At 48.9% G+C, this 22,602-nt stretch overlaps 1 protein-coding gene across 3 annotated transcripts in view; it reads left to right on the forward strand.

Moving 5' to 3' along the window:
* Positions 1–22,602, forward strand: part of RIMBP2 (RIMS binding protein 2) — a 125,403-nt gene that overhangs the window by 38,132 nt on the left and 64,669 nt on the right. For all 3 annotated transcript variants that reach the window (XM_069557608.1, XM_069557610.1, XM_069557607.1), the window contains 2 exons: positions 6,131–6,235; positions 13,949–13,999. In XM_069557608.1, coding sequence (XP_069413709.1) covers positions 6,134–6,235; positions 13,949–13,999 — 153 coding nt within the window. In that variant the 5' untranslated portion in view covers positions 6,131–6,133. The remainder of the gene's footprint in view (positions 1–6,130; positions 6,236–13,948; positions 14,000–22,602) is intronic.

A 22,602-nucleotide genomic window follows, 5' to 3' on the forward strand; every position in this document is an offset into this window, starting at 1 on the left:
AGCAGCAGCAGAAGCAGCATATATGTTTCAAGGCTACTCTGTTTGTCCCGCCCTCTTCTTCCCCCACTGGGTCCACGAGTCTGCTCTCTATTCCTGCCTGCATCTCTATTCCTGCCCTGCAAATAGGTTCATCAGTACCAGTTTTAGACAAGGGTGCCCACTCTTGCTACTATTATTCAACATAGCTTTTGGAAGTCCTAGCCACAGCAGTCAGAGATGAAAAAAGAAATAAAAGGAATCCAGATTGGAAAAAAAAAAGTAAAACTCTCACTATTTGCAGATGACATGATACTGCACATAGAAAACCCTGAAGATGCCACTGGAAAATTATCAGAGCTAATCAGTGAATGTAGTAACGTTGCAGGATACCAAATTAATACACAGAAATCCCTTGCATTCCTATACGCTAACAATGAAACATCAGAAAGAGAAATTTAACCATCCCATTCGCCATTGCACCTTGAGTTTTACGTTAAATCAGCATCACATTACGGTTAATGACATGATGTTAAATTACATGATACTGTAATATGTAATGATGATGTATTGTAGCATACCACATTATCCGATGCCCTATCACATGATACCTTATCACATGATGCTTTCCATGACACTTTGTTACATAGTACTGTATTGCAGAATCCTGGGTCATGATAACCACCGAGGTTGATGAGAAGGGGTTTTCTTATATTCAGAGCAAAAGATAATAGGCTTAATAGATTCCAGGTACTATCCTAATTCATGTAATATTCAAAACCCCTCTTCAAAGCAGGTGGTCATTCATAATTAACTAATAAACATTAGTTATTTAATTGTTAATTAACTATCTAAAAGGGCTTCCCTGGTAGCTCAGCTGGTAAAGAATCTGCCTGCAATGCAGGAGACCCTGATTTGATTCCTGAGTCAGGAATTTCCCCTGGAGAAGGGATAGACTACCCCACTCTATTATTCTTGGGCTTCCCTTGTGGCTTAGATGGTAAAGAATCCACCTGCAGTGTCGGAGACCTGGATTTGATCCCTGGGTTGGGAAGATCCCCTGGAGGAGGGCATGGCAACCCACTCCAGTATTCTTAGCTGGAGAATCCCCATGGACTGAGGAGCCTGACGGGCTACAGTCCATGGGGGTCAGTCACAAAATGTCAGACACAACTGAGGGACCAAGCACAGCACAGCCATCTAAAAATTGATCCAAATGCTAATAAATAGTTAATCCAGAAAAAGAAAATGAAGCCCAGGGAGGCTGAGTCACTAGCTGAAGGCAACAGAGCTGGGATTTGAACCCAGGCAGTCTGCTTCTTGATCACTGCACCCTGCCCTTCTTCTGACCTGAGGTTCTGGAAGCACACCTCCATCATCACTGTCTCTGCAAGCACATGCTGGGGAATGTTTGGAAAGTTCCAGGAACTTGGTGGAGGCCAGTGTGACAGGCGCAAGATGGGTGAGTGGGCAGAGCTGAGCTCTGAGGAGTCACAGGGGAAGATCACAAAGGACGGCTTTACTGAGTACCCATCCAGGGGCAAGGACCACAGCCTGAGACTTCCTAGGAAGGAGAAGCAGACAGTGGGCTCATAAAGTGCAAAATATATTGGATGGCAATAAGTGCTCTGGAGTGAAATAAAGCAGGGAGGAGAATAAGGATGCTCTGGGGTGGTTACCATTTTAAATATGGCTTCTCTGAGAAGGTGGCATTTGGGCAAAGACTGGACTTTGAGAGAACAAGCTCTTCCAATATCAGGTGGGGGAAGCATATGACTGGCAGAGAAAACAGCATGTGCAAAGGCCCTGAGGTGCCTGGCCCTTGGAAAGAGTCAGAAAATCAAGGCATGTGGAGCAGAGCAGGTGAGATGGACAACAGTGACATCAGAGAGGAAGGAGCAGCTCTCACAGTCCCCCCGCCATGGCAGCACCACAGTTTTACTCTGGGCGATGAGGACCCCTGGGGGGTTCTGAGCAGAAGAGGCGCATGACCCACCTCCTGGGTGCAGAGACCCCTCAGGCCGTGGGCTGCTAGGGGTTGGCCTCCTTGTGGGCATCTGCTCAGTTTAGGCTGACAAGACCAAACAGGAAGTCATCAGTCACTCTCTGGAAAGACATTCCTCCTTGAAGTGGCGGGAAAGAAAGTCTCCCTTTCCTTGCTGTGGGACTTTGTCCAAACCAGTGAGCAGTGATGGAGCAGGGAACATTCTGGAAGTTTCCTGGGGGCTCAGTGCAGTCCTCACAGCCTCACAGTCCTGTTAGCAGCTTGGCTCAGTGCCTCGTCTCAGTGGGAATGGGCGGTGAATGGGCGATGTCCTTGTGCCATGATGTTCCTGCACCTGGGCACTTCCAACCACAGCCTCCACGAGGGCAGAGCTCCATCACCTGCCACGGTCTCTGCTTCTTCTCCGTGAGGCTCCAGCCAATTCACTGAATGCTGCCAGCCTCTGCAATGCTTGCAACTCCATACCCGCCCTCCCATCTCACGCCATATTTTTCTCTGTAACACTTAGCACCGCCTGAAACACTTCATATTGTTTAATGCATGTGAATAGAGTCTGTCTCTCCCTCCAGAGTGTAAGCTCCAAGAGAGCTGGTGTTGTGTTTGTTTTCATTGTTATCACCTTCAGAACTTAGAGTGGCAATTGGCACATGACAGACACTTGGTAATTGTTAAATGAATGAACGAGTGAGTGAATTTTCTTTACAGTATTGGACTGACATTTCATCATAGGATTAGGCTATGTGAATAAACAGTCTTATAAGTCAAAGATGCTTCAATGTCAACTTAAGTGGTTCAGCCTAACACTTCTCGTTACTGTTGACATGTCTATGTTTATTGGCTTGCATAAGCCCTTTCTTATCCACTCTCCCAATTCGAATGCCCATTCATGAAGGCAGAATCCTGTTGTTCCGTAGGCCTAGTTTCTTGGCCGCATGATAGTTGCCCAATAAACGTTGGTTGAATGAACAAATACATAGAAGAAGAAAGTGAATGAAGGAATGGAAAGAAATGTTCCTCTCTAGAATGAAAAGCGTAACACACACAGTCCCATCAACCCTCTTGACAATCCCATGAATGCTGGTAGAGAATGAATGCTAATGAACTCTGATGCTTTTAAGAAGAAACCCAATACCAGGCTAAAGTAATATCCCTCTGAGTCAGTGAGCAGTGTTTGTGGAAGAATTTCCAAAGCTTCTTGGAAGCTCAGAGAATTCCTTATGTCTTTAGAGGCTCTGGGGGTTAGTCTTTTTCAGTGTTCTGAAAATGCCTGGTACCTTGTACTGCTGGTTTGGGAATCAGTGGCTTGATAGTGGACAGTGGGGTCCAAGCATGTCATTAGAGATCATTAGCAATTTCTGGACCCAAATTGGTAGTCAGAGAACTCCGCAGGGCCAGGAGAGCCATGGTCAACATTGGCTCTTGGGGTCTACAAGGCAAATAGGGAAGGCGAGACTTCATGAGACCAGGAATGCTGGAGACTGGAGTGCATGCAAGAAGGTGGATATGTGCTGATTCTCCTCCTGTCCACAAATAGACACGAATGACGCATTCCAGCCCCAACCCAGGCAGGTTATAGTCATCCACAGGCATGCCCATTTCCACATTTCAGAGAATTTTGTTCATATTTGGGGGGTTCTATCTTCCCAGGATCCTGAGTTTCCATAGCAACAGTGAAACCACCACTCCTCTGCTGAAGGGTTGACTATAGTAACTCCCTTATATATACGAACAAGTTCTGTTCTGAGAGCATGTTTGTAAGTCCAATTTGTTCATAAGTCCAACAAAGTTAGCCTAGGTACCCAACTAACACCATCGGCTATATAGTACTGTACTGTAATATGTTTATGATACTTAACATACAATAATACATTTAAAAAGCGAACAAAAATTAAAGAAAACATTTTTAATCTTACAGTACAATACCTTGAAAAGTACAGTCATCCAGTATAACAGCCGGCACACAGGGACACATTGGCAACTTTGCCATTTCAGGGGACTTACTGTAATTGCAGCTTTCCATCAAACTAAGACAGCAGAGAGCCTGTAAGGTTGTTTAGCCCAAGATGGAAGACAAAGTCAGCATATGACGTCACCATACGAGTAATGTGTGCAGCATGGAAGGCAGGAAGACTTCACTTCTTAATACAAATGAACCACAAAACTCTGGGACATGAACCCCCAGAACTTCCCCATTCACAGTTTAAACTGGCTGAGTGACAAGATCGTTCCTGGAAGAAGAGAGCTTTTGGTGGTAGCAGGTGGAATGGACGTGGGAAAAACAGTGAAAAGCATAGAATTTGCCTCTCTACCCTTATCTCTCTGTGCCCCCTTCCCCAGGCTAGGGGATAAAAATAAGCAAAAGAATTAAAACGGTAAAATTTTAAAGTAATAAATAATAACAATCACCAACAAATTCAAGCCAAAGAGGAAAGTACATTAGGGTCCCCTCCCCATTGTATCAGGCTTCCCTGGTGGCTCAGATGGTAAAGAGTCTGCCTGCAATGCGGGAGACCTGGGTTCGATCCATGGGTTGGGAAGATCCCCTGGAGGAGGGCATGGCAACCCACTCCAGTGTTCTTGCCTGGAGAGCCCCCCTGGACAGAGGTGACTGGCGGGCTACAGCCCATGGATGGGATCACAGAGTTGGACACGACTGAACGGCTAAACGCAGCACGGCCCCGCTATGTTACGATGTCTCCCGTCTGTATGGCACGAGCACACCCTCAGCTGTCAGGCCACTGGAAGGACAGGCTGGGTGTGCAGGGATGGCGACAAGCAGGAGGCGCGTGCTCAGGAAGGGACCAGCCTCTGCCAGCTCCTGCAGGTGAGACGTGGAGCTAAATCTTCCCTTTCTGAAGGCATGTGGACTTTCTGTGAAGGATCCCAATTTTTAAAACGTTGACTGATAAATCACCTTTGGCATTTGTTGTCGTTATTGTTGTTTGAGTCGCTGAGTCGTGTCTGACTCTTTTACAACCCCATGGACTCCAGCCCCTCAGACTCCTCTGTCCATGGGATTCTCCAGGCAAGAATACAGGAGTGGGTGGCCATGCCCTCCTCCAGGAAAGCTCCCCGACCCAGGGATCTAACCTGCGTCTCCTGCCTTGGCAGGCAGATTCTTTACTGCTGAGACACATAGATCTCATTATAAAAAGAGAAAGAGGAGAGAAGGAAGGAAAGGCGGGAGAAATGAAGGAGAGAGGAGGAGGGGGGAGGGGGAAGGAAGGTGAAGAAGCTAAATTCAAATGGTTTGCCGTGAAATCTTCCACGAGATTCTGCCTGTGTGAAAGTTGGTCCCACCTGTGCCTTTTTCCTGCATGGTGTCATTTCTCATGGTTCCTTCCCACGAGGGTTCACAGGTGGTCACTGTTAGGGTTAAGTAGGTCCTTGTGTCCTCTGATGCCCACTGATGGGTTCTCCTGGGGGATGACTTTGGGTGACAAGAGGTCATCAGAGCAGGGAGAAGATGCTCTGGTTAGAGGAAGGGTCCAGCCCTGGGATCCCCTGCCTTGGCAGGACGTTTGCAGAGGGACCAGTGGAGGGACATTTGGACTCATGGGGGGCTGAGCACCCCACTCCACCAGAGTGATCAGACAGGACCAAACCCTGAGATTCGGAGGCTCCATAGAAGTGTCAGACTTGAGTGCCCGATGGCCGCTTACCGTGTGTGTCAAACAAGGAAAACTGCGTGTTAGTTTTCCCATCTGTAGAATGGGGCCAGTTACATTACCTCACTCCTATGGTTATTGTGGGTGACATTTGTTACGTGGTAGTAAGAAGCTTGAAGCAGTAGCCCTATCTAGGGAGAGAGCCATGCATCTTGGCTGGTATTTGCAGAAGACCGGGGGTGGCGGCGGGGGCGGAGAAAGAGACAATTTTTTCAAACAGAGAGAAGAGAGATTCACCTCCACACAGGAACCTGCAGCTCCGCTCACGTGCTCTTGGCACATAAAACAGAAAATGTGCAAACGGGAGGAAGGCTTGTGGGTGTGAGGATTTCCCCGGCTGATCCTGCCGCCCTGGGGAGAAGCCGGGGATGCAGGCGGTGAGTCAGACCGGGGAGCCGGCTGGCTGTGGGGGAACCCAGGACATGGCTCCCTGCAGGGCGCTGGGCTGACCTGACCTGTGTGTCTCCCCCTGCCTCCCCAGCACATGCGAGAGGCCGCAGAACGGCGGCAGCAGCTGGAGTTGGAGCATGAACAAGCCCTGGCCATCCTCAACGCCAAGCAGCAGGAAATTGACCTCCTGCAGAAGGTGAGCTGGGCTGGGGCTGGGGGCCTGGGAGGAGGCAGGCAATGCACTGGGGACCTGGAGCGTGGGTGGCTGGCTGCTGTCCCGAGCCTTTTCTCACACGCTCGGGAATGACTTCTTCTTGGTGTGGAAAGATTCCCCGTGTGCTCTAGTTTCTCCTCAGCTAACTTTGACTATGTGCTAAGCTGCAAAAATCAAAGGAAAAGCTCTAACAGTTGATGCTGGCGAGATTGTAGGGAAAAGGACACGCCTGTAGGTTATTAAAATCGGGCGTGAATTGCTTTATCTCTGGGGCTAAGTGACCTGACAGCATCCTTGAGAACTAAAGGTCTATTTGACTCTGCAACCTTCTGTTCTGGGAGTATACCTGTAAGAAATACAGGAACCAGTTTTGGTTTGGTTTGACTTGGATCCTGCTGTGTGGGCATAGGTAACAAGATTAAATCCAATGCCCATCCAAGGGTGAGGCTGTATGAACTGTGGGGCATCCATACCACAGAGCAGCGTGACCACATTGGGAGGAAGAAATTCGGTTTATAGATGCCATCTCATCGGATTTACACAATGTGTTATTAAGTGAGCAAATCAAGTTTTGGGGCAATATATGTAGCATGATCTCATGAACCAAGGACAAGAGAGGGAGAAAGAGAGAGACAGGGAACACGAAAGGAAGAAAGCAAAGGAGAGGAGTAAGGAGAGAAAAGATGGTAGGAAGGACAAAGGACAGAAACCAGAGGGAAGGAGAAGGGGAAGGGCGGAGGGGACCAAGCAGTTCAGAAGGTGTATCCCCTTGGCACTGGGTGGTTTGGGGACCAAGAAAGTTAGCATCCTTAATCAGCAGCCTTGGTCTTCCTGTCTCTGTCCAGATGAATCTGGGGACCCCTCCTTCAGAACCATGGGGCTTGGGGTCCCTGTGTATATTTCTCATTGGGTTTCATTCCTGAAGCCCTGTGTCCCTCATCCATGGGAGGGCAGCCCAGACCTTCCAGGCAGGACCCAGCTTGACCACTGATGCAGGTGCTGGTCCCAGTTATGCCTCCCCTCACTGGGATGAGCAGCCGACACCTCCTCCTCCATCGGTGGCACCCCCACCCCAAGACCCTCCAGGTCTTTGATCTCAAATAAAGGACCCAGTGGCTCGCCTTATCTGGCTGGAGATCCCTATCTGTTGGAGTGTTTTTCTCCTCCTGAGTTTATTAGCAGAGCGTGTAGCATCAAGCAGATAACTTCTGGTGCTGTTTTCCTAATTATTTGTGGAGACCTCGTGCTGAGGACAGATTTCATTATGCTGGTACAACAGAGACTGCCACAGTCCTTATTACCTGTCATAATAAGTTGGCTGGCACGCTGAGAAGCAAGATTTCATTAGATGCTATCCAGAAAGGATATTGCTGGGATGCAGACAGCGATATTACTCCTGTCTTCTCCCTCTTTCCGAGCGTGAGGGACCTTCCGGCGCCTGGTACCTGCACTCCTTCACTGCATCCCTGGGAGGCACGTCCCCAGGCTGGGAGCATCCAGGACAGAAATACAAATATTGTCCAGCAGGGTGACAGGTTGGCTCTTCTTACCAGAGTGTCCTTCTCCTTTAGCCTGGAGTTTTATCTATGAAACACTTGATACCGAGGAACATGCACTAGAGCCAAGTCCATTATTCAGCTCCCAGTGTCTCTCTTGAGCATCATCCAACTTCTTTTGCTTTTGCTTTTTCTTCCCCCATGAATTCATCCTTGCCTCTATGTTGGACACACTGATGCTTCATCGGGAGGTGGCTGGCGGGGAGCAGAGGAAGAAAATCTAATGAAGGATGAATGTACAAACCTTGTAATTTCTTAGAGCTCTGATTTTTAAAATAAAAAAGTATTAGAAAGGTTGAGACTTGAGTGGAACAAGATTGGTGAGTTCTTTCCAGAGTTCACGTCTGTGTTCCATTTCCAGCACGGACAGCCCTTGTGCTCCATTTGCTGTCCGGATCACTCACTCACTCATTCACTCATCAGCACATGTTTGCTGGCTGCCACCTATGTGTCGGCTGCTCAGCCATTGTTTTGGAAACCAGGAATGCAGTGCAGAGTCGGACAAGACCTCTGGCTTACAGAGTGAGAGTAAGTGAACAAGTCATGAGGAAGTAAAGTTCAGATCAGGGAAATGCCATAAAGGAAACACAGAATGAAGATTGCTGAGGACAGTGACTTTATATGGGGTGAAGTTGAAATGAGTGGCAGACACCTATTATAGAAATGCTCATATCCTATGGAAGGCCGAATTCTAGCCCTTGTCCCTCTATCATAATAAAAGTCACCAGAGCGCCCTGAGTTCCAGTTTGATTATCATGAGACAGCAACGTGAGATAGTTCCTAGAAGCTGTCTACAGTCCCATTGACTACAAGTCCTATTATTTATTTTTATTGGAGTATAGTTGATTTGTGCCTTCCCAGGTGGCGTTGTGGTAAAGAACCTGCTTCCAACGCAGGAGACTTAAGAGACGTAAGTTTGACCCCTGGATCAGAAAGATCCCCTGGAGAAGAGCATGGCAACTTACTCCAATACTCATGTTTGGAAAATCCCCTGGACAGAGGAGCTGGTTGGGCTACAGTCCATGGGGTCACAAAGAGACACAACTGAAGTGACTTAGTACACACATGCATAGTTGATTTATAATGTGTTAATTTCTGTTGTGCAGAAAAGTGATTCAGTTATACACCTATATATATATATTCAGTTATACACCTATATATATATATATGTATATATATATATTCTTTTTAAAATATCCTCTTCCATTTTGGTTTATCCCAGGAGATTGTTATAGTTCCCTGTGCTCTGCAGTAGGACCTTGCTGTCTATCCGTTCTATACATAGTAGTTTGCATCTGCTCACCCCAAACTCCCACTCTGTCCCTCCCCTAATCCTCCTCTCCCTCGGCAACCACCTTCTGTTCTCTGCGTCCTTGAGTTTGTTTCTGCTTCATAGGTAGGTTCGTTTGTGTCCTAGTCTAGATTTCACATGTAAGTGCTATCATATGGTGTTTGTCTTCTCTGTCTGACTAATTTCACACAGTACGATCATCTCTAAGTTGCTTCCGTGTTGCTGCAAATCCCAGTACAGGATTTCTTGAACGCACTCCTGTGGGACCCAGCCTCATCTCGCCAAAGCCATGGTTTTTGTTAAGTCACCCGTGCCTGGACGTCCTGCTCAGTGGTTAGTGTCCTGCCCTCCTCCTCTTTGACCCAGAGGCACATTTTGAGAGGGTCTGACTCCCCAAACCCTAGGCTTCCAGGATCCTACCCTCTTCCAATTTTCTCCTTCCTCACAGAAGCCCTCTAAGCATCCTCAAGGCTCAGCCTGCCATCCACGTCTCTCCTTTTAAATTTTTTCTTTATTTATTTGGTTGTGCTGGGTCTTCCTTGCTGCACAAGGGCTTTCTCTAGCTGCAGTGAGCGGAGGCTGCTCTGGTTGCGGTGCTTGGACTTCTCATGGTGGTGGCTTCTCCTGTTGTGGAGCGTGAGCTCTGGGGTGCATGGGCTTCAGAAGTGGTGGCTCCCAGGCTCTAGAGCACGGGCTCAATAATTGTGGGGCTCAGGCTTACGTGCTCTGCAGCACTGTGGGATCTTCCCGGATCAGGGATGGAATTCGCGTCTCCTGCATTGGCAGGCAGATTCTTTCCCTCTGAGCCACCCGGGAATCCCCCACATCTCTTCTTGACCTCCCCTGCTCCCTCCGTGACCTTGTCTGGTTCTGTAGGCATGAATGCCATCTGTGTGCCAACTCCCACATGTGAATCTCCAAGTTGGATTCCGCTGAACCCCACTTCTTTTGTCCAGCTGGTTGTCCAGCTTGGATGATCTCAAACGTCCTGTCTCAAGCTGAAGTCCATTCTGCCCTCAGCAAGGCATGCTCTGCACATCTTGCCAGGCTCTGCAAAGGGCAGTGTTTCCTTTTTGGCACAGCCTTTCCTCTCCCCCTGGAGTGAATTGCCTCTTTCTGTGTGTTTGCTCAGTCTTCTGTGTGCTCATCACTCTCTTATTCCCAAACTTCCCGCCAGAGTGTTAAAATTTCTCTCAAGTCAACCAGACTCCTCTGGGGATGTTTTCATTCCATTTTCCTCTGAGACATCTGGCCTGGAGCCTGGCCTCATCTTCCAGTCCAGGCTGGTTGCCCCAGAAGCCGGATGCTACACTGGGTCTAGAAACGCCCTTCACCATCATCTTAGGAATTCCCTTAACACCGCTCTGTACTTTGTGGGATTTGCTTCTTCCCAGATCCTGAAATATGTACAGCATGTGTGTAAGGAAGCCAAGGATATATCTTCCCATTAAATGCAAGTGGATTTTCCAACCCTGTGTGGTCCTTGGAGATCGCTTTGTGGTTTCAGCTTCACCTCTGGACTTGGCCACCCTAAGGAAGGTCCAGGCTTTCAGGGACCCAGCTGATGTCAGGGACCCAGAACCTTCTCCAGGGAACCTCCCCCTCCTCCCTGGAAGTTCAGCTCTTCCCTCTGCTCAATATGGTGATTGGGAGAAGCGAGGGAAATAGTGAGCAAGTGAGAACACCTGTTGAATTAAAGAATGGATGAATGATCAAGCTGCTCAAGGCTATTCTAGTGGGCGTCAAGGTGAGATAAGACCGTTGGCCAACCCTTATTTCTGGTAGCTGGTGGAGATGTAAGCTTAAAAAAAATAGAAGTCCAAGCAGATACAGTCCTGTCTACGAGGACTTTTCCACGGGACACCTGCTTCATGGAGATCACTGAACCAGGAGCTTGGCTGAGAATCCTCACTTTCATTCATTTGGCAAACAGTCCTTGAGCATCGCATGTTGGCTCTGTGACGGCTAAGAACACAGCAGTGAGCCAGGCTGTGAATATAGGCTATGGACAATGACAATGATAATAAAAGCTACACCATGAACATTTGCTTTCAGTGTAGCATATTCTGGGCCTGGTACTAGGCAGACATCTGTCATCTTATTTAAACCCCTGCCCACCTCTCACTCCTGCCCTGTCGCCCTTCCTGTAGCCACACTGAACTCCTCTCTGTCACCCAAACATCCCCCTCTCTGCTCTTCCCTGAGAATGCCTGGCCCCCAAATAATGACAGAGCTGGCTTATTGTTGTCATAGGAGTCTCTCCCGGCTGCCCTGCCTGAATGGACTTCATCACCCCTGTTCTGGCGTTCTCTCCCACTCATCCCCTTTAGTGATGCCACTTGCTCATTGTACCTTTTTGCCTGTTGTCTGCGTCCCAAGTGGAGTGTCTGCACTCCCAGGACATTGCCTGACACAGCAGGTACTCAACAAGTGATGTTCGGAAACTTTGAATGAATGAATGAACAGAGATACTCAGGAACCTTGAATGAATGAACACGGATGAATGAACGAATGACTGCAGGAAAGACCTAGTAAGACTCCATCAGTTGGTCCTGTAACATTACCAGGGTAACTGATGGTAAGTTCCAGGCCATCCTTGGTAAGTGTCTGTTGAATGTGTGAGCGGTGACAGCAATCAGCTCTCACTGTAACCTGTGGGATGCAGGTCCCCTCACAGATGCAGGACCTGAGGTTAGACAGCATGGGCCAGGTGCCTGGGAGGCCTGACTCCAGAACCCTAGTGTCTCTCTAGGGAACCGGTGAGCAGAGTCCAGTCGCTCTAACTGCTTCCTTTTCCTGTGTGGGTTACATCCTCATCTTATTACAAGTAGCAGTTATAATCTCAGTGCATGAGCAAAATTGTCCACATTTAAAATTCATCTGCAAATGCCACTGTTGTTTTAAATTCCTCCCGTGTGGGAAACGAAGGCTCCCAGGCTGAAGGCCATTTTGACATGCTCACTGCTAATAGAAACCAAACTTACCCTGCAGCTCATAAAACTGCTTTCCCTCCATGTCAGATGCTTCCCTTGCATGTTTTGGATTTAGTTGTTGTGTGTGGAGAACAGGGACATCTCAAGCTGACCTTCTGAGTTCATTCAGTGTCTTGATTTCTCCTATGATCCATGCCTGGGATATTGATTGATGCTCACAGCTTCCTCAGCTCTGTGGAACCCGGGGACCTGATTTGAGGATCTGTACATGCCATAGTTTAGTTCCATGAATCTCACTGTCTTTTCTGTGGAGTTGATATTAACAGCACCTGTAAATGACCCCCACCCACTCTCAGCTCATCCCACCCAGCATCCATACTCCCAACCCCATCACCAAGGTGCCTGGGAGCTTATTACTCTGAGTGTTACATGTATGGTCTGTCCCAGCCAAACGTCCAAAGCTTTGGCAGCAGGAAATCTATGTCCCTTTTGAATAGTTACCCCTCCCCCTGAAATAGATGTGTTTGCTGGCATGTTAACTCACCCCCTGGACATTTCACCCCTGGATGACAGGCCCCTTCTTCTGACTATAGGACTGTGGGTCTCCCTAGGAGTCAGAGACCCTCTCAAGTCTACTGTGTTCTGTAGGAAACCATGAAGGTCTCAGCTTCCCCATGTGTTGGCAGTGGCCCCCAAAATGAGCCTCTCTGAAGCTGTCGCCTAGATTCTGCAAGAATTCAGCACTGCCAATTTTAACTGTTAATTTTAGCCATCTATTCTGATTGCCCAAATGGCCCAGCTTGCAAGTAGCCTACGAAAACGAACTCCTGATTTGTGCTTGAAGCCAGAAACGAAGTTGTTACTGCCAGCTTGGCTGTGTTTTAACAGCCTGCGATGGAGTTTTTGGTTGTTTTTCATTCTGCCAGTTGAAAACTATCTTTGACTCAAGTGGCTCAATGGTGGTGTTATTTATATAATCCCTGTATGTTCTCTAGCTGTTTTGTCTCCCCCCCTCCAACCCCATTTCATGATTTATTGTCGCTCTTGTTTTTGCTTTGAAAGGAACAATTTTGAGCCTTTGAAGACTGAGCTGGATTCAAGAATGGTCGAGTTAATTTGCTGGGTTCTATTCACTTCCCCAGCTCTTAAAAGCCTCATTGGAAATATGTGAGAATGAAATGCATATGAATGAACACTATGGAAATATCAGGCTACTTCTCGCTTTTAGTCTGTGCTGGGGAAGCCAAGCCTTTCCCTCTTTCCGACTAATGGAAGTTTTCAAGTGAGAAGTAGAAGCTGTTAAGACAGCTCTCACTGGCTTATTTATGATATCCAACTCTTCTCTTTATTATTCTCCAGCCACCTGGAGAAAATATTCCTCCAGAACTGAGAATCCTGAATGTAAATCTCAGTTTAACAGATGGATTCTTTCTTGTATGTCATGTGCTTTGTGGAGTCTGACTTTTGCGACCCCATGGGCTGTAACCCGCCAGGCTCCTCTGTCCATGGGATTCTCCAGGCAAGAATACTGGAGTGGGTTGCCACGCCCTCCTCCAGGGGATCTTCCCTACCCAGGGATCGAATCCACTTTTCTTACATCTCCTGTATTGGCAGGTGGGCTCTTCACCACCTCACGCAGCAGCCCAGTCTCACCAGCCTCTCCATTCTCTGCCAGATAAGGGGGTGCTTTTCAGGTTTTACAAAGAGCATCAAACCCAGCCCCAATCCATGCCATCTTGCCCAAAGGAAAGGGAAAAAATGAGAACTGATTTAGGCCCTGAGAATGTTGGGGCTTGTTAGAGGAATGGCTATCAGTGACCTACACTCCCTGATAACTTCAGCGTTAATCTCTATTTCTGCTGCCTTTTTCCCGCTGTAAACGTTCACTCTTCTGTCTTTTCTTATCATCCAAAAGGCTCAGGTTGAAGCTAAGAAAGAACATGAAGGTGCGGTGCAGCTGCTAGAGGTAAGCAAGCCAGCCTTGCTGGCTTTCTTCCCGGGGGTGGGTGAGCTCAGGGCATGCTGTGTTAATGTTTTGTAGAAGTCGTAACCGACCTTTACTGAGTGCCCGCTGGGTACCCATTACTCCTGCTGTTTACACATCCTCCCGTGTTGTCCATGCAAGCAGACAATTTTCCTGTGGCCACACAGCCAGCATCAGAACTGTGGGTCTCAGAGGTGCTCTGCTCTCCTCTGATTGGATGGGAAGCAGAGAGGGTGAGCCTGCTTCCTTGCAGGAGAAAGGGAAGTGGATCATCCCTACAGGTGTCAGGTGAATGAGGGTATTTTAAGGGATAGCGCTAAGCCTGAGGAAGTACCTGGCATCTGGGGAGGCATTTGCAGATTTAGAGAAAGGACAGTGAAGGAAATCGCAGCAGTGAACATGGTCGAGGAGCGACCACAGGCACTGTCCCCGTGAGCACAGCAGGAGTCACCCTCCCCAGCCACCTGCAGGCCTTTCTCCCTGGCTCTGATGGTGGGGGCTTGGCAGGAGGGGGTGACATGTCACAATCACTCTTCTGCCCCCGGTTGGTGGCCTCCCATATCCTCGGGAGTGGAGGAAACTCCTGGGGTCCCCCGGGAGGCCTTTGCAGTCTGCATGCCTCATGCATAATAAATGGACATAAGAAATCTCCCTGTTGAAGACAGAGGTCTCCCAGTTACTGACCCCTCACTCAAGACACAACGGCAGGAGAGCTGCCTGCACAGCATGGGGCGGCCCCACAAGCGCTCCCCCCTAGTTCTGTTCCATCCAGAAAGGCCAGCAGGGCCTCTCCCCTGGGCCTGTGTCTCTGCTTATGGGAAGCGCCTATCCTCTTTAAGATGACCTTGTCTCTTTTCCCCCGGGGCAGCTGCGTGACCACTTAAAACAGAATATGTGCATCTCTTACATTGCCTTTTAAAATCTATTCCTCCCCCAGGAAACGGTTTCATCATTATCATCATATATATTAAAATTGATTTTTTTGAAAGCATCCATTAGCTAATGAATATCTGGAGGGCTGGGAGTGATAAATAGCAGGTGGGAAAATATATAACCCAGGAGATTGGAAACAGACCTCCCAATGGCCATACATCTCCCTGAAATAGCATTTCATTCCCCTCGCAGGATCGCCCACCGCAGTTTGATTTGCATAGTCTCCTGGCTGGAAGTCCAGTTTCTTTCCTTCCCGTCACCCCAAGCCCATCGATTTAATGGTCTGTGTTGTTTAAATCTGCCTTCTGAGCTGCCACCCTGTGACAGCCCCGCTGAGGCCACGTTGCCGGGCGCTGGTGCAGGGTGCAGGCCCCGACACATGGGGGACGGGTGTAACGTGCTTTGGTTGGGAAAACAGAGCAGGCCACGCAGATGGGCTGAGAACCTCGGTTTTCTTTTATTCACAACGTCTTCCCGTCATTGTGTTTTGCTTTGCTCTTTAACCAGAACACGCTGGACAGCATGCAGGTATTTTAGCGAGTGATGTCCTCCCCTGCCGTGTGCTTGGTGAAGTTTTTTCCCATGAGTGGACCGGCCGTGCGCCCCTGGGCCAGCTCCATCTCCCTCTTCTGAACATGGGCAGCTTCTGATGCAGTCGTGGGTGTCCGGGTCTCCCTGGGGTGGGGGGAGCCAAGGAGCTGCTCGTGGGAGTTCTGCCCCAGGGAGACGGCTTTAATACAGGCACTGGGGCCCAGGGTCTGTCCACTGTGAGTGGTGAGTGAGCCCAGCAAAGCCGGCTTCTATTCTCAGGCTGGAAGGATGTTCTGTGAATTCAGATGACCGCGGGGAGAACTGTCAGGATGATTCTGCCCTCGGGCCAGCCGCGTGCTTGCATGGCGAGAGCCCAGAATTCTGTGGGTCATCAGTATTCACGCCTTGCACCTGAGTGGTCCCCTTGCTATCCTGTGTCATGGGCGGGCAGTGACTTCTCCAGCAGTGGAGGGGCCCTTCCTTGTTCTTCTCGCAGGCAGCCACCTGGAGAAGAAGGGAGATGAACTGTCTCTCCAAACAGGGTTTTGAGCCTTTTCCAAAACTCTGAGTTTGGCCGTGAATTTGTAGAACTGATGATGACTTTCTTCACTCTTGGTTTGTTCTCAACGTGGGCTTCCCAGACCCAGTGTATGCTTTCTGGACCCTCAGTATCAGCATCACCCGGGAGCTTGTTAGAACACAGATCCTCAGCTTCTGCCTGCGACCTGCTAGAGCAGAAATTCGGGATGGGGCACAGATGTCTGCGTTTTAACCAACCCCCATGGGCAGTTTAAGAGCGTGGTTTAGAGAGTCTGCTAGGCTGGTCACAGGAAGGATAAGTAGCTGAAGGAGTAGGGCACCTGGGAATCTTGGCCAATCCTGGCTCAGCGCCTTAATAACTGGAAGTGTTAACCAGGAACAACCTGAGCGAGTCCCCATCCACTGGGTCCTCAGGAGCATCCTTAGCAGGCAGTGTACTTTTCATTTGAAAATTTGTGCTTTCCATGCCTGACTTCAGTGAGATCTTCTACTGAGCAGAAAGGCACAGCTAGGGATAACACAGAGTGATAGAGAAGGACTGCCCTGGAAGTAGTGTTAGGTTAAAACCCCTCGAAACACTCACATGCACACATCTGGTTCTGTGGACGTCTCAGTCCTGTTTTCTGATGAGTGAGCAGCCAGGATGTTTGCGGGTGAGAGGAGGTGTCTTTATTCCTGGTCAGGACACCTGAGGACTGGTCCGGGCTGGCTTGGCAGGCTGAGCAAAGACAAGGATCAAGAGTCAACTGAAAACACCTTTTCAGAGTTGGAATGGAGAGCTCTGCTTGAAAACCTAACAGCCTAAGAGCAGGTGCTAGTTATGTAGCTTCCTTGACACTTTATAAAGTTAGTTCAGGACAAAGAAGCAAAAGAAAATAGCTGTAACTACAACAGTGCCAATAGCAGTGTTTATTGAATCCTTCTCAACTGGGCATCGTTCAGAATGCATCTGTGGGTTACCTAGGAGATGACAGAAATATTGTCCCTTTTATATCCATGACAACCAGGGGAATTGAGGCATGGTCCAGAGAACTAAGCCTCAGGGGCAGAGAGCCAGGGGCAGAGTCTGGATGCCAACCCCAGGAGTTTGGCGCCAGAATCCAAAATCTCCACCACTGCATGGCAGCATCCTCTGACTTAGGAATCCTGACCTCCCTGCAAAGCAGGGTCAGCTCTCCTGCCACCAAAAGGTGGCCCAGCTCCTGCAGCAGCCAGACTCAGAAACAGTGGGCAGGCAGCTCACTCTGACCTCTGGGCATCAGCAGAGACAGGAGTGCACATCGTGTGGTCACGAGTGACAAGTGTGATGGAATTTAATCCTTTTAATACCACCCAGAGAGGTTGATAGCATCCCCCTCATTTCACTAAGGAGACAACTGAAGCACAGAGATGCTGAGCCCCCTGCCAAGGACACACAGCTCCTAAGAGCAGAGCTCTTTGTGACCCCATGGGCTGGAGCCTACCAGGCTCCTCTGTCGATGGGATTTTCCAGGCAATAGTACTGGAGTGGATTGCCATTTCCTTCTCCAGGGGATCTTCCCAACCCAGGGATTGAACCCAGATCTCCCGCATTGTAGACAGACGCTTTACCGTCTGGGCCACCAGGGAAGTCCCTGAGGATTCACAGGTAACACCATATCAAGTCGCTGAGAAAGTCAAGTGCAAAGAAGAAATGGTCCATGACTATAGGGCTGATAAATCATAGCACCTGTTGGGCTGGGAGGCAGTGAGCTCCGGGATCCATTGCAGGGGGCATCTTCACCCGTGATGAGCTGGTACCCACCTGTGTGTCAGTACTGAGGGCTTTGTGTGTGCGCCTTGTTTGTTTGCGGCTAATTATTCAGGGCTCCCAGAGCTTGTTGGCCACTTCCTGGACCAAGGCGTCCACCTGCAGGTGATGCCAGAAAGAACCTGAATGGGTTCCATTCATCCTCAAGTCTCATCCAAGAGCAGATAGGGCCCTGAATCTCAAGGTGGGGGTCAGCATCTGGGCTGCCCAGTGACTTTTATGGGTCCTGGGCTCCTTTTGCTTTCATGGGACCCTTCCTCCCTTAAGATATAAAAAATTATATTTTACATCTGCTTGGGTACAAAGATAAATGTAATCCAGCTTGGATTCATTATTATATTCATTTTTCCCTGATTTTAAACAAAATTAAAATGAAAACTTTCCCACAGGTCCCTAAACAAGGCCTCAGATTCCATGCTGCTGCGTGTCTTGTGTTAAGATGCTCAGTGATCATCTGGCAAGGGAGTGTCCTTGTGGTTAAATAAATGTTTTGTCCCATCAAACAGATGACCTTAGTCCCTGATCTCTTGGTCTCTTGGTGTAAGTCAGGTTAGGCGCAGGTGTGTTGTAGTAACAAACACCAAAATCTTGCACTCAGCACAAGGGTTCATTTCTTGCCACTGCAGATATGTGAATCCTCCATGAAGCTCCCCTCCGCATGGTAACTCAGGGATCCAGGATCCCTGTATCTTGAGGCTGTGCCAGCCAGAGTATATGGCTTCCTGATCACCGTCGTGGTAGGGAGAGCTCTTCTATGTCTCAACTATAGAGGCAACAGGTGTCACCTCTGTTTCTGGGTCACCAGCCAGAGCTAACGACCTACAGGAGAGGCTAGGAAGAGCAGTCACCCTGAGTAGGGGCCCTGTGGCATGGCTCTGCCACATCTGAATTCTGGAGTCTTTATAAGGCAGTGCAATTTTGCTACTAAAGTGTGACAATATTAGCCAAGTTGAGAATCTGAGAAGTGCTCAGATAAAGAAGCTTAAACTTAATGCTTTGCATTTAAATCTCTTAAAAATTCTCTTTCGCCCAGTAATTCTGGTGGGCATGGGTTCTCCGCCTACTGGGAATAACCTTGGCAACCCTGTACCCATGAGTCTTAGCTGGAGAACGAGGTTGTTAGGAACAAAGAAACCGGGATGCTCAGGTATTTGGGGGCTCACCTTCTGACACCAGCTTCATCTCCCTAATGCTCCCCATCTCACCACAGTTGGTACCTTGAGGGCAAAAGCTACAGTCAACAGGCAGCCCTGGGTTCTGAGGTCCCACCCGTGAAATGTATTTATCTGCACACAGGACATCTCTGTGCTGAAAGCATGTCTGTACAGAAGCAAAAGACTCCAATGATCCAGACCCACCAGTGCAGAATTCAGTACGTTTTAGTTGGATTTGATAAAGGCATTCATCATGTGAACTAAAACAAATGTTTAAGACACTTGTGTTTTAATAAATACACATTATAGGATACAAAGCATTAGAGTCATCTTCACCAGAGTCTCCCTTTGGTTATTTGTTACATTTTAGTATCAACATGACATCATCCTGTAAAGATTCTAGAGTTCAGAGCAGTCACTTGTCCTGGAATCCAGAGCCAGTTTAGGTGAATTGATGGGGTTTGTCTGTGTATATGTAGCTACATGGAAGAGCTGGTACAGGTGTAGGTGTGAAACTGGCAGTGGAGGGTATTTCTTAACTGGACATCACCATGAAAGAGGGCTTCCCAGGTGGCGCTAGTGGTAAAGAACTCATCTGCCCATGCAGAAGACAGAAGAGAGTTGGGTTTGATCCCTGAGCCAGGAATATCCCCTGGAGGAGGGCGTGGCTACCCACTCCAGTATTCTTGCCTGGAGAATTCCATGGACAGAGGAGCCTGGTGGGCTACAGTCCAGAGGGTCTCAAAGAATCAGATACAATTGAAGAGATTTAGTAGCACACCATGATGCCATCTGAGAAGCAAGGGTGATTGAGTCACTAGTTAATTGACTTGATGAAAGTGAAAGAGGAGAGTGAAAAAGTTGGCTTAAAGCTCAACATTCAGAAAACTAAGATCATGGCATCTGGTCCAATCACTTCGTGGGAAATAGATGGGGAAAAAGTGGAAACAGTGTCAGACTTTATTTTGGGGGCTCCAAAATCACTGCAGCCATGAAATTAAAAGACACTTACTCCTTGGAAGGAAAGTTATGACCAACCTAGGTAGCATATTAAAAAGCAGAGTTATTACTTTGCCAACAAAGGTCCGTCTAGTCAAGGCTATGGTTTTTCCTGTGGTCATGTATGGATGTGAGAGTTGGACTGTGAAGAAAGCTGAGCACTGAAGAATTGATGTTTTTGAACTGTAGTGTTGGAGAAGACTCTTGAGAGTCCCTTGGACTTCAAGGAGATCCAACCAGTCCATCCTAAAGGAGATCAGTCCTGGGTATTCATTGGAAGGACTGACGCTAAAGCTGAAACTCTAATACTTTGACTACCTCATGCGAAGAGCTGACTCACTGGAAAAGACTCTGATGCTGGGAAGGATTGGGGGCAGGAGGAGAAGGGGACAACAGAGGATGAGATGGCTGGATGGCATCACCGACTCAATGGACGTGAGTTTGAGTGAACTCCAGGAGTTGGTGATGGACAGGGAGGCCTGGCGTGCTGTGATTCATGGGGTCGCAAAGAGTCAGACACGACTGAGCGACTGAACTGAACTGAACTGAACTGAGTGTCCTTTGCCCATAGAGGACAAAAGATCTTAGCTTCTACTTATGGAACCCCTACCGTGCCTGCGAGAGTCTGGGCTTAATAATATGTTATTGTCCTGGAAGGCAAGTTTCTCCCGCATTTTTACAGATGAAGAGACTGAGGCCCAATGAGCTTATGTGACTTGCCTCCAGGTCCCCTGAGTGAGTGAGAGGGAGGTCAGCGATCTAGACACAGCCCAGATCCTGGAGTCAGACAGGCTTGCATCTGTCCTGCCACTTCCTAGGGATGTGACCTTGGTCTTTAGTCCATCTGGCCTTGTTTTTCTCATTCATACAATGGGCTCCATCAACTTACCCTCAGAGTCTCTCTGGCCATCAGCAATCATGCATAGAAAGTCCCCAGCAGGACCCAGCACATAGCAGGTTTTCAGTAAATAATAAATAGCATCACAAAACTTGTTTACACATAAAGATACTACACGGAACAGCTTACTCCCAAATCATTGCTGCACAGCAACCCAGCCCTGCTGAGACGCCCCCGATCCCCGACTTTGCTGTGTTAAGTATTGAGAGTTCACCGTGTCCCTGGATTCTCAAAACGATCCTGATTTGGACACATTGGAGGGCACTACCCCCTACTCATTTGCTGTCTTTTACAAACCCCAGAAGTTTTGCAGATGAGAAACCCAGAGTGGAGGACCTTGGGAGTGCTAGCAGGCACGTCTTTGGATGTATTTTCCTTCATCTTTATAAATACCCACAGCCAAATTTGCAAGTCTCTGCTGTTTATCCCAATTAGAGTTTACTTGCCCGATGACTGTGCCATCTGTTCCGCTGTGGTCAGAAACACAGCCACCCTCCGCTCCTGATGCTGCAGGTGGCGGGTCTCCGGGGTAGGGGGAGCAGAGCCGGGGATGGGGACACGCAAGCAGCCGGGTTAACTCGTGGGCGCGGTTCTGCCCCGCCAGCCTTGCCACCCAAGCCGGAGGGATGGTGCCCTGCATCCTGAGGTCAGTATTGACATCCCAATAAGTCGTCCAGGGCTGGTCAGTGGGGTTGCTGTTTTCTTTCTCCATCACTTGGAACTGGTTCCTTCTGGTAGCAGCTCGGGGTCATGGGAGGGACTCTGCCTCAGCTGCCAGGCTCAGCATCAGAGACCAGCTGCAGCCAGGCCCTGAGTGTGTATGCAGAGGAGGCTCTGGAGGAAAACCTGCCTCCTTCCTGGAGGGGGAAGTCTCCAGAGGAAACGCTCACTTATGAGACGTTCTTTGGGTTTCCTGGGTCCCTATGTCTCATCCATTCGCCATTCAGACCTTCTCCCCCTGAAATTAGAAAAGGCATCTGGCAGCTGCCTGGCACTGCTACCCATGTGGTCACATTAAGTAAAATCACAAAGTGGCGGCCCCCTGGCCGTGTCCATCTCTACAGGAGCCGTGTTGGACAGTAAGCCTCGACATACCCTCCGACTATTAATGACTGAGAGTTTTTTTTTTTTAACGTTAACATGAAGATTCTTTGCCTCTCTTGGAAAACTGGAAGTTTTGCCCAGGGTGGGTCCGGCCCGATGCTAAAAAGTAGACATTCCTCTAGACAAAGTGAACATGCCCTGGTTCACCATGGTCCCCAAAGATCCTATGGGTTTGCCCTGCTCCCCTCCTCTCATGAGCATTCCCCACCACCTCTGTGGATGTTCAATTTATAGCAATGGTTTGACATCACCTCTGATCCACCTCCTCCCAGGACCTTCCCCTCATCACTCACATCAGAGCCAACCCTCCTTTCTACAGGCATACCCCATGGCAGCTGCCAGGGGAAATCGCCCACCACAGTCCCCATCAGTGAAGAGGACCCTGAACAAAGATTTACTCCTTGGAAGGAGACCCTCTGAGAGCTCAGGTTCTGGACTGGCAAAGTGGTGGTACCCAGGAGGTGGAGTTCACAGTAGTACCTAAATGTGCAGTGGTCCATTGCCTCTGCATGAGCACCAGCCTCTCTCCCTGGCTTTGTCTGAGTCCCCCAGGGCCTTTTGGGAGCACACAGTCTCCCCTCTGCCATCCCCGTGCCCACCTTCCCCCAGCAAAGTAAGTCAGGAGCTCTGATGCCCA

Source organism: Ovis canadensis, chromosome 17 (assembly GCF_042477335.2).
Source record: "Ovis canadensis isolate MfBH-ARS-UI-01 breed Bighorn chromosome 17, ARS-UI_OviCan_v2, whole genome shotgun sequence".
Classification (NCBI taxonomy): domain Eukaryota; kingdom Metazoa; phylum Chordata; class Mammalia; order Artiodactyla; family Bovidae; genus Ovis; species Ovis canadensis.